Source organism: Lynx rufus, unplaced genomic scaffold, assembly GCF_022079265.1.
Source record: "Lynx rufus isolate CCGP_SWC_20201006 ecotype Redwood Valley unplaced genomic scaffold, mLynRuf1.p SCAF_10, whole genome shotgun sequence".
In the NCBI taxonomy this organism is placed as follows: domain Eukaryota; kingdom Metazoa; phylum Chordata; class Mammalia; order Carnivora; family Felidae; genus Lynx; species Lynx rufus.
This window is the reverse complement of record NW_025814824.1, coordinates 3836145-3851381: the sequence shown is the minus strand read 5'-3', so window position 1 is coordinate 3851381 and position 15237 is coordinate 3836145. Positions and strand designations below refer to the sequence as shown.

Here is a 15237-nt window from a genome sequence, read left to right as displayed (position 1 = left end):
AGGTAAGTGGACACAGACGGCCGAGCTGTGTGCCGGGTGGGGCTGGACGTTTGCTCTAAGAATACATTTCTCACCGAGTCACAGTTGGTTGTGCATGTTGGCCGGGCGGCCTCCACACCCCGCTGCTCCGGGCAGCTGGTGCGGGTTCGGGGACACACCCAGACCCCCCTTCTGAAACCTTCTGCACCTTCAGAACAGCTCCTTCCTCCCAACCCAACCACGCCACCAGCACCCCAGGCGTGAACCTGTCTTCACAGCCCCGCGGCCGGCTAAGGCCTGTTCGTCATTGTCAAAACAAAAAACAACCACACAGGAGGGGTAAGACCTATTTTCATACGGGAGGAGAACGGAGTCTTCTTTATAAGAAGCTCTTTTATAATGTGGAATGCGGGACTGCTCATATTTTACTCCATAAGCACCCGCGGCCAGCAAAAAGGGTGGTTTGGAGGGATGAAGAACTCGGTGAAATGAACCCTGAGCGTGAGAAATTGACACACGCGCAGACCAAAGGGGACCGCGGGAGGACAACGTCCATGGGCTGTTCCAAAAGAGCACTCTCCTTGACTTACAGCCTTTTAGATCTTTGACCTCAGGGTCCTGGAAGCAAGAAAAGGGATCCAAACTCTGGTTTTCTGAATTCGTGCCTAAATTCCAGCACTCCATCTTGCCCGATGCCCGGATTGAAATTTTCTTGTTAAAATTGAGACGGGGGATGGCAGATTGCCCAGGGGGGATGGTGGGACCAGAATAATCCGGGAAACGCAGAGTAAGACCACGGTGGAAACACCCCTGGGCACCCTTCAGACTGGCCAAAATGAGAAAGGCTGATAATACCAAGTGCTGCCTAAGAACAGGGTAGCAGGTGCCCCTCCATGCTGCTGGGCAGAGTATGATTCTGATCATCTACTTTTGGGAGACAGCTTGGAACTCTCTATGGATCTCAAACCTGTTCAGTCCTTGGGAAGCAGAGATCCACACTCCTAGGTAAAAAAAACTGACGCCCCCTGTGCCCGGAAAGTATGCGGGTGTGTTTACAGCAGCTTTACCTGTGATTGTCTCAAACCGTAAACAACCTAAATACAGGTCCACTGACAGCAGACAGAACGAGCACGTAAACTCTGGGGTATTCGCACAACGCGACATCGCAGAACAATCCGACGGCCGAATGGCAATGACACAGACCACAGGGGACTCCCAGGAGCATAAAACACACGCCACGATTCCTTGTGCACGGGTTCCCAAACAGCAAGAGCAAATGGTTTGTTTAGAGGTGCACACCTAGATCCTAGGTGATAAAACCGAAGAAGAAAAGAAAAAAAATTGAGGGTACGTCGGACACCAGAATCCAGGAAGTGGTGTCCTCGAGCTGTGAGCGGGGCGGGCCCCCCGCCACATTGGTTTTCCTTCTCTCCCCTGGCGGTGTTTGCTTTGTGAGTATTCACGGATCTGCACCTCAACACGGCGATGCACTCATTCGTGCGTTTTCTGTTTCGTGAGAAAAACAGTATAAAGAGAGATCCGGCGCAAGGAGGAGATACGGCGGGTCTTGCTTTTGGACAAGGGATTTCTGCAAAAGCACACACCTCCTTCGGCCCCCTCCCACCCCCTATCGGCAAGCCCCCCCACCCCCAGCCCCAGGGCACAGGTCCTGAAGCAGAGCCCCTCTGTCCCGGAGCTCCAGCCAGGCGGCCTGTGGCCAGCTCACGGGGATCCCGGCAGCGACAGCCAGCCGGGCAGCAGACAAGCTGCTTGACAGGCCCCCCCATGGCAGCTGGCAGGAAACGAGGGCAGAGAAGGAAACCCACAGGCCCAACTTCTGTAGGTGGCGAGGACCAGAGGCCCGGTGACGCTAACGGCCGGCAGCTGTGAGGCATCTGCTGGCTTCAGGCAGATCCTGGGCTGGGCTATTTTTAATCTAACACACGCGGAAAACTGGTTTGGAAGCCGGAGCGGCCCCTCCTGCTCCCCCAGAAAGCTCGCTCTGCCCCAGCACCCCCACCAGGTTCGTGGCACTGACCCCTCCCCCGCAAAGAAGGGGAGCAAAGGCTCAGCTCCCAGCTCCTCTCCTGCGCTAGGGGCCAGCCAGCCTCAGGCACGTTCACGGAAGCCCCAGAATGTCTCTTCCCCTGTGGGTCTCTTGGAAGAAGCAAGCCGACGACACGTTTGTGTTTTGCTATCACGGTGCTGGGAACTGTAGCCGGGCCGCAAAGCTGTCGCACGGCAACTCTCCATGGTCGGAGGGCAGCAGAGGGCAGGAGAGCCCCCTGCCTCCCAGGCTGCGTGTCTCAGGCTCTGGGCTGGGCTGGCCTTGCCCCTCCCAGATGCCGAAGCCCTTGGCCCAGGAGGGGTGGCGGGGGGGGGGGGGGGAGGCCTGGAGCAGCTGCCCCCTCGTCCACCCTCCGACGCCTCCTAGATCGGAGAGGATGCGTGCTGGTAATGCCCAGGCAGTGGCAGGGAGGGGAGGACCACCCCCCTCTCTGCCACCCAGGTCCTGACACGTTGTGCCATGTCTGCGGCAGACAGGACAGCAGGGCACAGCCTCCTGCGTGGCCACAGAGCCACAGAGCGTGGCTGGCTGGAGGGGAGGAGGGCCGGGGTGGCCGTGTGTGCCCGACGATGGCCGTGGCTGGGGCGGGCTGTCCGGACGGACCGGGAGGGCTCGCCCCTCCCATCCAGGGTAGTGATGTGCTGGGCGGGACCTCAGGCCAACCGTCCACGGAAGAGGAGAGCTGGAGGGCTCTCTCCCGGTCCGAGAGAGACGCACGGAAATGCACCTTCCGGGCACCGTCGCCTTGCATCATAGCGAAAGGAGGCACATGTACGCTCCCTGCAAAGCAGGACCGGCACGGAACGCGGGTCCGCATCTGACGCCTCCGTCTCTCCCCCGGCCCGTGGAACCGGGTCATGCCCCTCCTTTCAGCTTCACGGGCGCCTTGGTCGGATCAACGGGCTGCTACTGCCATCAGCCCACAGCCCCTTGAACATTTACTTTAGACAGGCTGTGCCGCGACGCTGACCCGGACCCACAGAGCCACACGTGTCAAACAACGTGGTGTCCCTTGACCGCTGATGGGGGCACCGGACGGTCACTGCAGCATGTGGGGCTGGGGGCCAGCCACACCCGATCTCACTCATCAGCGGACAAGGGCAAGGGCTTTCCTAAACCCACACCCTGCTTTTCAAACTTAAGTATACAACAAGAAGGGAGGTGCAGCTTGAGCTGGGGAAAGGGGGCAGTAAATACTAAGAGCGACAACAAAAATGTGGGTTTGGTGTAAGGGCGAATAGGAGTATGGCCCTGCCGCGGACAGGGCAGCGGGGCCACCGGACCCGAAGAAGAGATCCTCCCAGGCTCTAGGAGACAGCAGTCCCAACACAGAAGGCTCAGGATTCCCACAGGTGCACGGCGATCAAACTGAGCTCGAAAAGATCATGAAGACATAAGGAAACATGAGTTAGGAGATCGAGGGCAGGGAGGGAAGGAGAGCGGAGGACACAGAGGTTTGAACTCTTAAGGACTTTCATATTGGAGTCACCGATCACTGGAAGGTTGAGCTCCCTGTGTACGAAGTGTTCAAGGAAACAAGAGGGGCAATCGTGGGGCGCCCGGGGGGCTCGGTCCGTTGCGCGTCCCATTCTTGATTTCAGCTCAGGTAATGATCTCAGGGTTGTGAGACTTGAGTCCCGCATCAGGCTCGGCACTCACGGTGGAGCCTGCTTGAGATTCTCTCTCTCTCTCCCTCTTGCCCCTCCCCACTCTCGCTCTCTTTCTCTCTCTAAAAATAAAGAATAAAAAATATGGAATTGCAAATATGACCAAGCAATCAAATACTCTACACATGCCCAGGAATGTTAGAGAAACCACCACCGCAACAAAGAGAACTGCTAGAAATTAAAAAAAAAAAAAAAATGTCATTGGTGGGGGGGAAAAACAGTGGTCCAGTTTAAAAGCAGATTAGACACATGAAGTGCCATTTAGTGAACTGGAAGGATGGACACAAAGACATTACACAGGCCAACACATGGAGAAAAGACGATAGAACGTGAGAAACGATACACAGGATGAATTCAGAAGGTCTATGAGATGTTTAACAGGAGCCTCTGAAGGAATGAATGGTAAGAAAGAAAGAGGGTAGCAGTTGAGGAAAAACTGGCTGAATATTTTCCAGAACTGATGGAAGAAAAGACTCCATGGTTGTAGGGAGCAGACACATGGCGACCACCTAGGCTTAACTCCGTGCACGGTACCTTGTTCGTCTCCGTAACAACTCAGACAAAACATCAGTTTCCTTCCCCGTTGTGTCATTGAGCAATCTGAGGCCAGAGAGGCGAATTAAATCACATTTGTTCCTTGTTCACAGGGAATACAAGCGTGCACCCTTATAAGCCATCTCAGTGTCTCTGACGAACGTGCCATATTGTGACTGTATATTTCTTGAATGTCAATGAGTCGTAATTGCATTGAAAAGCATCACTAATGGGGCATCCGGGTGGCTCAGTCGGTTAAACGTCCAGCTTTGGCTCAGGTCATGATCTCGCGGTTCATGGGTTCGAGCTGACAGCTCAGAGCCTGGATCCTGCTTGGGATCCTGTGTCCTCCCTCCCTTCCTGCCCCTGGCCTCCTCGTGCTCTGTCTCTCTCTCTCTCTCAAAAATAAATAAACATTAAAAAAATGTAAAAAAAACAATAAAAGCATCACTGATTCCTATTTCCAAAGCGAGGCCTCCACCTCGCTGGGAGACTGCACAGCACTGGTCAAGGTATCATCTAATATTCAAGGGCGACAGGCCCGCCATCTGGTATCCCCAAGCTTGGGTCCGTACTAGACAAAGGCCACTCAGCTCTGAGCTGCACACCCGATTCTGGCTGGACGCAAGTCTCTTCTTCAGACGGCCACTGTCACTGAACCTCCTCGTTCCCAGTTGTGCACAGAATGCGGTGAGCCTTCGCTGGACCCTCTATGCACGTTGCTGACTGCTTTCTCTGCAGGGACTCCCACAGAGCCGTGAACGTGAGAGGCACGAGGGGGCATGCGTGTGTGCCTAAGGGAGGGACAAGCAGGATGGGAAGGGTGTGATGGGAGGATATGGGGGGGAGGGAAGGGAAGGGAGAAAATAACGGAAGCATCACACTCTACCTGGAAGTAGCTGGTAACATGAGGATGATTCTGAGTAAAGTGTGTGTTTCTCCTTGGAGGGGACAGGGGAGGACTGTCAGGGGCCACCTGAATTTCAGATGTGACGCACTTAGGGGGATCAGTGGTTCTGAGGGGGCTGGACAGGGCAAGCCGCACCTCTACTCTGCACCTGCTCAGAGGCCCCCCTTTGGATCAGGAGGGGCTCCTTGTCTGACTGGCTGTCACTCCAGTCTCTGCTCTGGGCCAGGCCACGCCCAGGTCACAGTGTTGAGACTCTGCAGTTTTTTCCCTTTCTGCCCTAACTCCCTTCTCCTCACTGTTCAGGGCACTTTTCAATGTCCCTTTCCCCAGGAGGACGGGGCTTGCTGAGACCCTGCTGTGAGCGCTGCACCCGTGACGATGGGGGCGGGCCATCCCTGCACTAACGGCGTTCAGAACAGGTGCGACTGAGGCGCAATGGACAGGTGCACAGAAATAAAATAAAGAACATACTGGGTGTCAGCAGCGCCATTCGGTTACACGGGGCGACCGTGACCGATGGAGCCCCACACCCTTTGCGGCATGTCCGTCTTTCTCAGTGTGACATCTTCGGATGTCGTGGCGAGGGCGGGGCCGGAATCAGTCTTGTTGGTCAGTCTCCATGGCCCCTGTCACAGTGCCTGGCACGTACCTGGCGGAATGCAGGAACATTCTGGTGCAAGGATGACGATTTCCGTAGCTTCTTTCTGAACAGCATGCTTCTAAATGCAGTGGTGATTTCCTGGCTTGCTGAGTCCCCTGACAAATCTGAAATATTACTTGTTCTTTGTAACATTAATTCAACTATTTAGGGAGCCACCATCTGTGCATTTTATTTATTTAAAGATTTTTGTCAGTGTTTATTTTTGAGACAGAGAGAGAGAGACACAGAATCCGAAGCAGGTTCCAGGCTCCGAGCTGGCGGCACAGAGCCCCACAGGGGGGTCAAACCCATGAACTGTGAGATCATGACCTGAGCTGAAGCCGGATGCCCAACCGACTGAGCCACCCCGGCGCCCCTCATCTGTGTATTTTAAAGGTCGCCTTCAAGTTGCTCTCGGCTCTGTAAGAACTAAAAGGACTTTAAGCCACAAATGATCAAATATTTACCCGCCTACTAAACACAAGGAAAGCGAGAATTCTACTTTTCTCCTTTTGCGGGAAATGGAACTTTTGGAGTGTTTTCTTTCTAAGATGCTTTACGTGATGAAACGAAGGGCGTCGCACGTTACATCTGGGCCCCTGTGATGTGTACTTGGGGGACGCGTGCGGGTGCCCGGGCTCCGTGCTGCCTGGACCACGAGCTGGGGCCCATCCAGCCCAAGCAGGGCCCAGCAATGTGACCGCACAGCTTCAGGGTTTTGTACGATGTATAAACGACACTTAACCATGACCAGAGAAGAGCACGCTTCCTCCATTCCAACGTCCTTTTTCCAAAGTGGGCAATGATCCCGAAAATGTGCGTGCCTTACTAATAATGAGTTGTAAACCCAGAGGAAGGACTGCGTTTTTTCTTTTTTCCACACGTGGGAAATAATATTACTAAACTATTGTCCACGGAGGAGGCGATCAAGCATTGCACAGTTGAAAAAATGTAGAAAATAAAAGGCACTATTGAGATGTGTCAGGCAGTTGAGTAAAAAGTTACGTTACGGTTTTCTAACTTTTGTATGTTTACTGTATTTCCCTCTTTGAAAAGTGTAATTTATTGCAATTTTTTTCTTATTCTAAAAATAGATTTTGTATTTTTTTTTTAAACAAGGATCTCCAGGGGCGCCCGGGTGGCTCAGTTGGTTAAGTGTCTGACTTCGGCTCGGGTCATGATCTCGCGTTCGTGAGTTCGAGTCCCGCGTCGGGCCCTGCGCTGACAGCTCGGAGCCTGGAGCCTGCTTTGGATTCTGTGTCTCCCTCTGTCTCTGCCCCTCCCCGACTCATGCTCTGTCTCTCTCTGTCTCTCACCAATAAATAAACATTAAAAAAAAAAAAAACTCAAAAAAAAAATAAAAAGAAGATCTTCGAACCGAATATGCTTTGGACCCCACCAATCCTGGGTCCTTCCTTTGGGGGAAGGGGGGACACAAATTTTGCAGAAGAAGTTTTGTTTACCTTTTCGAACAAATTCATTTTTCAGGGAGACCTGGGCTGTGACTAATTTCTCAAAACGGCAAACCTTGTCATCACGTGAGGTTTCAGAGAGCTGATGGACAACACCCTCGCGAAGCCCTTGGTCTCTGGTGTCCCCAGAAGGCAGAGCCCTGACCCCCAAATCGCAGGACCGTGGCTGGGTGCTCACATGGCCTTGCCCTTATGTGTGCATGCACAGAGAACTCCAGTCTCCTTTTCCTAAAAGGGCACCAATCCCGTCATGGTCCACCCTCGAGACCCGCGTGGTCCCGGGAAGGCTGTGTGGACAGGACACAGGACAGGGGAAAGGCTGACATTTCCCGCGGACGCGCCCTGGAGCCATGCCTTGCACGGAGAGCGTGGGGTTAGGACGCAGCTGCTGGTGGTGGGGACCCTGGACTCTCAGCCCAGAGCCATCAGGACCCTGGAGCCTCGCTCTCAACTCCCACTCACCTGACCACCTGGGGTAGGCTCCCTCGTGCCTCAGTCCCCCTTTGAAAACCAAGGACCTACACTCATGGGAGTGAGGTCCCTTCTGGCTCAAGTATTCCGCCCCCACAAATGGACTTCCCACTGTCATTCGTGAGGAGAGAAAACTGGATCTGAGTTGGCCAGTGTCCCCCAGATGCGGCCTCTCTTGGTGGTTAGCAGTTCCCGGGATTTAACTTCTGCATCTTAAACCGTCATGGCAAAGATTCACGACCTCATGTAGGCCTTTTCGAAACACTTCTGCCTCTTCCTCCGTGTTTTCTAGGGGTGGCACAGGGCATGTGTTTTCCCAGGAGAGGGGTCTGGCCACGTTGAACCGTCATGTAAATCGGAGGTTCTAGAATGAACTCTCTCACTTCCCCATTTGACTCTCCATGTTATTACTTAAGCGGAAACTGCAAGCATTCGGGATTTCCCACAGGTGCCCCTTGGCCCCTGCTGCCTGTGGCCGTTCAAGACTCAAAATCAGCTTGTACGCGCAGTCCCCAAGGCGCGATGGTTCCACTTGTGAGTTTTCAGCTTTACGATGGACACAGAGTGACAGTAATCCGGTAGAAACCATACTTCAGAGTTTGAAGGTGCATCTCTTCCCGGGCTGGGGATGTGAGGCAGGGTTCTCTCTGTGATGCTGGGGAGGGCGCCACGGCCCCCAGGCATCCACGCCGTCGAGATGGCGAACGACGCGTTCAGCACTGACAACGTTGATAGGTTCTGTGTGTCCCCTTCGGCCCAGTGCTCCAGAGACCACACCAGACTGCCAACACTTGACTATCAGATCGGCTTCGGTCGATGACTTAGCCCAACGGTATGTTTACGTTATGTGTTCTGAGTGCACCCACGGCGGGCGAGGCCCAGCTATGGTGTCTGTTCAGTAGCATAGGTATATTAAATGCATTTTCGACTTACTGTATTTTCCACCTATGAAGGGTTTATCGGGACATAACCTCATCATAAGTAGAGGAGATCTGTATTTATTACCCTCCTACCAAGCGCTAGGCATTACACAGCACACTGACATGCTCCAACTTATCTTAAATCAAGTTCATGATGCCCATTATTAAGAGCCACAAAAATTACGTTCTGTTTCTGGATCTGAGAGCCTCTTAGACTCTTGTCAATTCCACCAGGTGCTGCCGGGAGGTCCCAGGGAGGGTAGGCTGCCCTTGGGGTCAAAGACGGGGTCATGAAGGAAGCAAGTGCCCCGAGCGAGGCCGTGCGGAGGGGGTGGGGGTGTGGGGAGCACCCGGCAGGCTGCTGACTGGAGCCAGACCGTGTCCTAGAAGGGCTGGGAACAGACCCGTGTAGGACAGCAGCAACGCAGAGCCAGAAGGCCAGCCCCGCGTGGGGCAAGTCCGGCAGCGAGACGAGGCCGGACAAGGAACCGTAAACATCGGGGGAACAGAAGGGTGACAGACGCGGCAGTGTCCATCCTGAAATCCCGCCTTCCGCCTCACGGAAACACGTGCCATGGTCCCCAGCGGACACAGAGGAACCGTGCTCACGAGAAGGGCACGTGTGCCCAGAAGAGACACAGAGCCCCGGCCCTGACCAGGGTGCACAGAGCACAGCACAGAGCCACGGGGCAGGGCCACGCACCAGCACCCACGTCCCTGTGTCCAACAAGCATCCACAGGGTTCCTGCGTTCAGGCACCAGAACGCAAAAGCCCTGACGTCTGGAGAATAACGAACACCGCACTTGGGTTCAAGCACACACGAACCACACAGTGTGGCCTCTGAGTGTCCGTACTCCTGTATCTCTGCATGGTCTCTTTTCTACACCCAGCCAGACGGGTCCCACCGAACCTGAGCTGAACCCGCCCTGACACCCTCCTGAAGGTGGACAGCGCCCCCCTTCTAGCGCCCGCCAGTCCTCCCAGGCCCGGCCCTGCGGCACACGTCCACCCGCCCAGGGCACCCACACCCGTGCTCTGTCCCTTTCCTTCTGCACAGCCACCTGTCCCACGGCTCCTGTTCTACGGTTCGGTGCCTGTTTCTCCCACTGAGATGTGTGGCCCAGGAGGCAGACGGTGGGGTGCTCACACCTCCTCTCTAACGTGCCGAGTGGCGTCGGCATTCAGTGCCTCCACAGCTACGGATTCTAGTGAATGCTGGTTCGCGGGAGGTAAGTCAACTGAAATGACTGGAAGGCAGCAGGAAAGACATTCTATAGGAAAACCTGGACGAGGCAGGAGAAGACCCCTGTGGAAGGGACCGGCAGCTGGCTGGGCCCTCGGCTGTCCCAGGGCAGGGCCCCTCGTCTGAGCGGGGAGCAGGCCACCGTCTCTGACCACAGCTGTTTTCCAGCGAGCCTGGGATCAGGTGCTGGACCCGCGAGGAGAGAGGCCTCGTTCACTCTTTGGATTCTTTGGATTACATCACTCGGGGCTGACTTCATGCGGGCCCAGACATTTGTGCTGGAAATGATTCCGAAGAAGACGGTAAAAGTCCAAACCTCAGGGGGAAATGAGCTGACAGGGGCCACCCGAGGAACAAATATCTCCCGCACACGATTTCTGCTGGACGCTGCTACGGAGGCTGCTAAATCAGCATTCCAGCACCCGCTGCGTGCCGACCTGGGCTACCCCGCTCTTGTTTTCAGAATCACTTTTCAAAGAAGAGTTTTGCGTTTAAGATCGTTTTTCAAATAAGAGCTATTATGGTAAAATCTGAATAAAAAATTCTTAATAGATGTATACTCAGCAAAAACACTCCTAGTTCTAGGAACAGTTAAAAGCCACCTGGGTGTGAGTGAGTGCACGTGCCTGACCACGGGGCCAAGTGCCATCTCTAAGGGTCCAAGGTGAGACCGAATGACTGTCCCCTGAGGCACCCGCTTAGCACCTGAGCAGTGACAAACCGGTGGGCACGTCCCCGGCCACAGCTCCTCTGGGAATAAGGCCGACACCTGCCCAAGACAGCGCGGTGCTGTCCTTGACCCCTGACCCCGCCCCAAGGTGGCCTGAGTCTCCAGGATCCCGAGTATTGAGGCCCATCGGTCGCTAAGGTTAACAAGGAAACCGTTCAAACTCCCGGCAAATTCTCTTCGATTATCTGCCTCAGTGGCGTCATGTAGTTCCAAGGAAAGAGAGACGTCAAGTCTGAGACCTTGGGGCACTGAGTGAACGAACACGGTGTTTTTATTTCAGATGGACGCCCACGATCGTCACGCGCCCTATCCTGGCACCTAAAGCAAGCTCTGTGGCTGATACCATTTCTCTAACTCACGTACCCCTGTGCCCGAGAAGAGTGTTCACTTTGGGCTCGGACTGGGTGACAAATGCTGGGTTACGAGCGGCATCTCTGTCTGGGAACGTCTTCACGGCGGGCCGCGTGGGTGGTGCCCTGTGACGGTGTGTGAGCCCTCCCCGGAGCCACGTGGGCTCCAGGAAGGGGGAAGCCAAGTTACCCCAACAGCCCAAGCGGGCCCGTCGGTAGGAGGTGACGGGAAAGAAGACCGTACTTACAAAAATTTTCCATTTGTCTTGGATCCGATCAGGACAATCTGCTCCGATTCGACCCGTGAGATTTTGCCGTGGAACCAGGGCATTTTCTCGTGGGCCGTGGTGGCGATCAGCTTCTCCAGCTGTGGTTTCTGGCTGATAATGGCCTGCTCCAGAGCCTGGCCCTGCCGCGAGGAAAAGGGGGCAGAGAGGTACTGAGTAAAAACATGTAAGAGTGTCAGAGATCATCTCCGATCCGTCTTAAGTTCTGACGTGGTCATTCGTTCATTCACCACATAAAACCAGTAAGATCCTTGTATAGGAATTAAATACCTTCAAGTATGTAAGTGACAACGCAGATTTTAGAGGGTGGCCTTTTAAAGCCGGATGGGGCTTCAGAAACCGTCCGGCATCATCCGTGAGGTGCAGAGGACAGGCCTCCTGCCCTCCATGGATCGCAGCCCAGCGCTGACCCCGTGGTTCTGCGTCACAGCCCGGCCCTGCCCGACACCTCAGAAGCCCTGGGACGTGGTTTTCCTGTCTCCTCTGAGCTCTCACTCTCTGTCTGTACCTGCAGGACATGTGGCCACAGGGCGTGGAGGACCCACAGGGCGTGGGACCATGACAACAGCGGAAAACAAAAACGGGAGGGGGCCGACGGCTGGGTGGGTTCCCTTCCCCACCGTGCCCAGTGGGCGGGGGAGAGGTATTCTCCGCAGCCGTAAACGAAGACCCCAGCGTGGATTATTGGAAGTTAGAAAGAAGACCAGAAAAAGTAAAAATAACAGTATAATGAACCCAGGGGCGCCTGGGTGGCTCAGTCGGTTAAGCGTCTGCCTTGGGCTCAGGTCAGGATCTCGCAGTCCGTGAGTTCGAGCCCCAAGTGGGGCTCTGTGCTGATAGCTCGGAGCCTAGAGCCTACTTCCGATTCTGTGTCTCCCTCTCTCTCTCTCTTTGCCCCTCCCCTGCGCGCGCTCTCTCTCTCTCTCTCTCTCTCTCTCAAAAATAAACATTAAAAAAATTAAAAAAATATATACAATGAACCCAAACTAGGGGGTGGAAGGGAGGCGGGAAGATAGGCGGGAGCTGAGATGCAAAGTGGGTCAGACTGCACAGACGGCCTGAGAACCAGCAGCTCTGCGTGAGAGGGTGCATCCCGCAGCGGCGTCCCAAACACCGCCAGTCGAGGTCTGGGCGCAGGAAGAAGGCGGCCCGAAAGGGTGCCGGCTGCGTGAGTCCCCTCACACGTGATATTCTGGAAAAGGCTACACTGTGGGACAGATGGCTGGTGGGGGGCTGCTGGGGGCCGGCCGGGGGGGGGCAGCAGACCCTGACTGGGGTGGGACCCACACGGTGCGGGGTGTTGGTCAAAACCCTAGAAATGTACGTCTGACAAGGTTCGTGTTACTGTGCCTGAATGACCAGTCCACAGATCTGCTGCATCTGACTTTGCAAAAAAAAAAAGGAAATCAGATGGCCTGGGGCACGTCCACTCCACGCTCATGACAACGACCGCACACAGAGTACTGCTCCCTGCGTGCAAGGTGACTTTGGCGCAGGTTGTATTCAAGGGCAGAAAGCAGTCACTGCACACGACCCTCAGAAAGGCCGTGCCGCACACGTCCGTGTGCAGGGGACGGGACCCCCAATGCAGGACGCGCACATCCGGGGAACGAGAGAGAAAGGGCCGAACGCACGGGGCCGAGCAGGAGACCGTCAACCAGCCCGGTGGCTCCTGACATCGGGTGCTGTTGACAGTGAGGCTGGGACCTGGCGGTCCCAGCCCCTGGGGCCTTTCCGGATGACAATCTGTCGCTACGTGTGAATTGCACACATGCACCCTTCCCTGCGGCCACACCAACGAGCTCAGGGTCACCCGCCTAGAGGCTGAGAGAGATGGGCAGGGGCACGTCACTGGCGGATTACGTGCCCGTCCCCAGGGCACCGGGGACGTAAATTGCGGGGCGTGGGAGCCGGCGACAGGGGCCAAGCCCGGGCTGCTGGAGCTCCGGCTCTGCTCGTCCGGAACGTTCTGCGACGGAGCCCCCGGAGCCGTAAAATCAGGAGCCCATCCGTGGGCGCAGAGCGACCCCGTCAGGTCCGCGCACACGGCTGACGCCGCGGCGACCGTCTGGAGGGGCCCCGAGGGAGCCGGTGACCGGCGACCGGCATCGCCGGCAGGCGGGGTGCCCCCCGACGAGGGGCGCTGTCCCCCAGCGGCCGGGCGCGGGCGCTCACCTGCAGGTTCCAGGTCTGCCTCACGTACTCCCGGATGAGGCTCTCCTTCAGGTCCTCGAACGGGCCGGTCTTGGGCTGCACGCCGGGCGGCCGGTGGAAGGGCTTCTTGAGGAGGCAGACGAGGCCGTCGCACTCCTGGGAGTGGTAGTGGCACAGCTCGGCGGGGCTGCCGTGAGCCCTGCCGCCCGCGATGGCGTACGTGCCGTTGAGCTCGCGCTCGATGGTGTAGTGGTGCGCCTTCCTCCCATGTGCCACGGACAGCGCGAAGCCGCCCAGGTAATTGCGGCTCTGGCGCAGCAGGTACAGCCCGTCGCTCATGCCCCCCTGTACCAGGTAGTCCTCCGCCTCCTCCCGGGTGATGTTGCCAAAGAAGAAGGGCAGGTGGTTGGCGTTGTCGGCCGCCACGCCCCCCGCCATGCCGGCGCCTCCCCTCCACGGGCCGCGGGCGCACGCGGGGGTCCTCCTGGCAAGAGAAGACGGGACATCGGTCAGGACGCGAGCGGCAAGGACGGTTGCAGAACCACGGGCCCTCTGGAGCCCGGGCCAGGCCCTCCCGATGGGGCCAAGAGCTCTTCCCTCCAGGGGCCTGGGGGTCCTCCTTCCAAAGGCGCCCTCTCGGCGCCGAGCCCCAAAACACAGCACGGGACAAAGGTGACCCCACTAACTTCCTCTTCCGGTCGGGACAGAGAAGTCTAAGGACACGCTACAACGGGAAGTCTCGTTGCAAGACGGCTCAGGCGCTGGCCCAACGGCCCGCAGGTGCCCGGCCCGGCACCCTCTCCAGACGGGGACAGTCATGACAGTCACGCGGTGCAACGCAGACCTGGGCGCTGGGTCTACTGCGTCTCGTCTGGTAGACGGACACCATTCGGCTCAAGGAGCAGCCACATTCACACACGTAGCACCAAGGCCGCAGGCACCTCGGCTCACGGGACTTCGGCCTGGGCAGGGGGAGGGCCGGCCGCTGCCCTGGGGCATGAAGATAGACAACCTGTCAGGGCCCCTGGCCTCGGACGCCACGCTGTCCCCTCCCTGTCCTTCTCCAGACCACATCCAGGCACTAAAGAATCCAGGATACTAAAGAAACAGTGCGGGTTCCACATTCGACGAGGACATCCGTCACCAAGGCGGCACTGAACAGACACACGCACTTCAGGAATGGAGTGGATGCTCGAGAAAAGAAGGGTCTACGCGTTGCCAATCCCCAGATACCCAAAGCAGTGTGTATTTTAACCGAAAGGGCCTGTCACGCATGGAGAATTATCTAGGCGACCCCATCCGTACATCCAGGGAGGAAAGCGCGTGCCCCTGCACGTTGCACTCAGGTGTAGACAGTCACACACACACACACACACACACACTCACACACACACACAATGATGGGAGACAGCTTCTCCACCATGGGTTTTCCTACACGTCGCGATAAAGCATCAGAATAACTGCCTGGGGTGCCTGGGGGGCTCAGTCGGTTGGGCAGAGCCCCTGACTCTTGGTTTCGGCTCGGGTCGTGACCTCACGGTTTGTGGGTTCAAGCCCCTCATCAGGCTCTGTGCTGACAGCGCAGAGCCTGCGTGGGATCCTCTCTCTCACTCTCGCTGCCCCTCCCCACAAAATAAATAAACTTAAAAAAAAAAAAAAAGAATACACGCCTGACGGAGGGAACGATTTTCTCCAGGCGATGTTGCCCAATCTCCTGAGTGAGCCCCGCAAAAGACATCAGTTTTATTATAATTTAAGGGTTAAATAGTCTTCTGGCTTCCTCGTCAGCACTGGACTGTTAATGATCAGTT

General features: G+C 56.3%; 1 protein-coding gene across 3 annotated transcripts in view; it reads right to left on the bottom strand.

The window, feature by feature from the left end:
* The window catches only part of SYK (spleen associated tyrosine kinase), an 87674-nt gene that overhangs the window by 40179 nt on the left and 32258 nt on the right, over positions 1-15237 (bottom strand). For all 3 annotated transcript variants that reach the window (XM_047100975.1, XM_047100985.1, XM_047100994.1), the window contains exons 2-3: positions 13448-13910; positions 11234-11394 (exon numbers count right to left, since the gene is read on the bottom strand). In XM_047100975.1, coding sequence (XP_046956931.1) covers positions 11234-11394; positions 13448-13864 — 578 coding nt within the window. In that variant the 5' untranslated portion in view covers positions 13865-13910. The remainder of the gene's footprint in view (positions 1-11233; positions 11395-13447; positions 13911-15237) is intronic.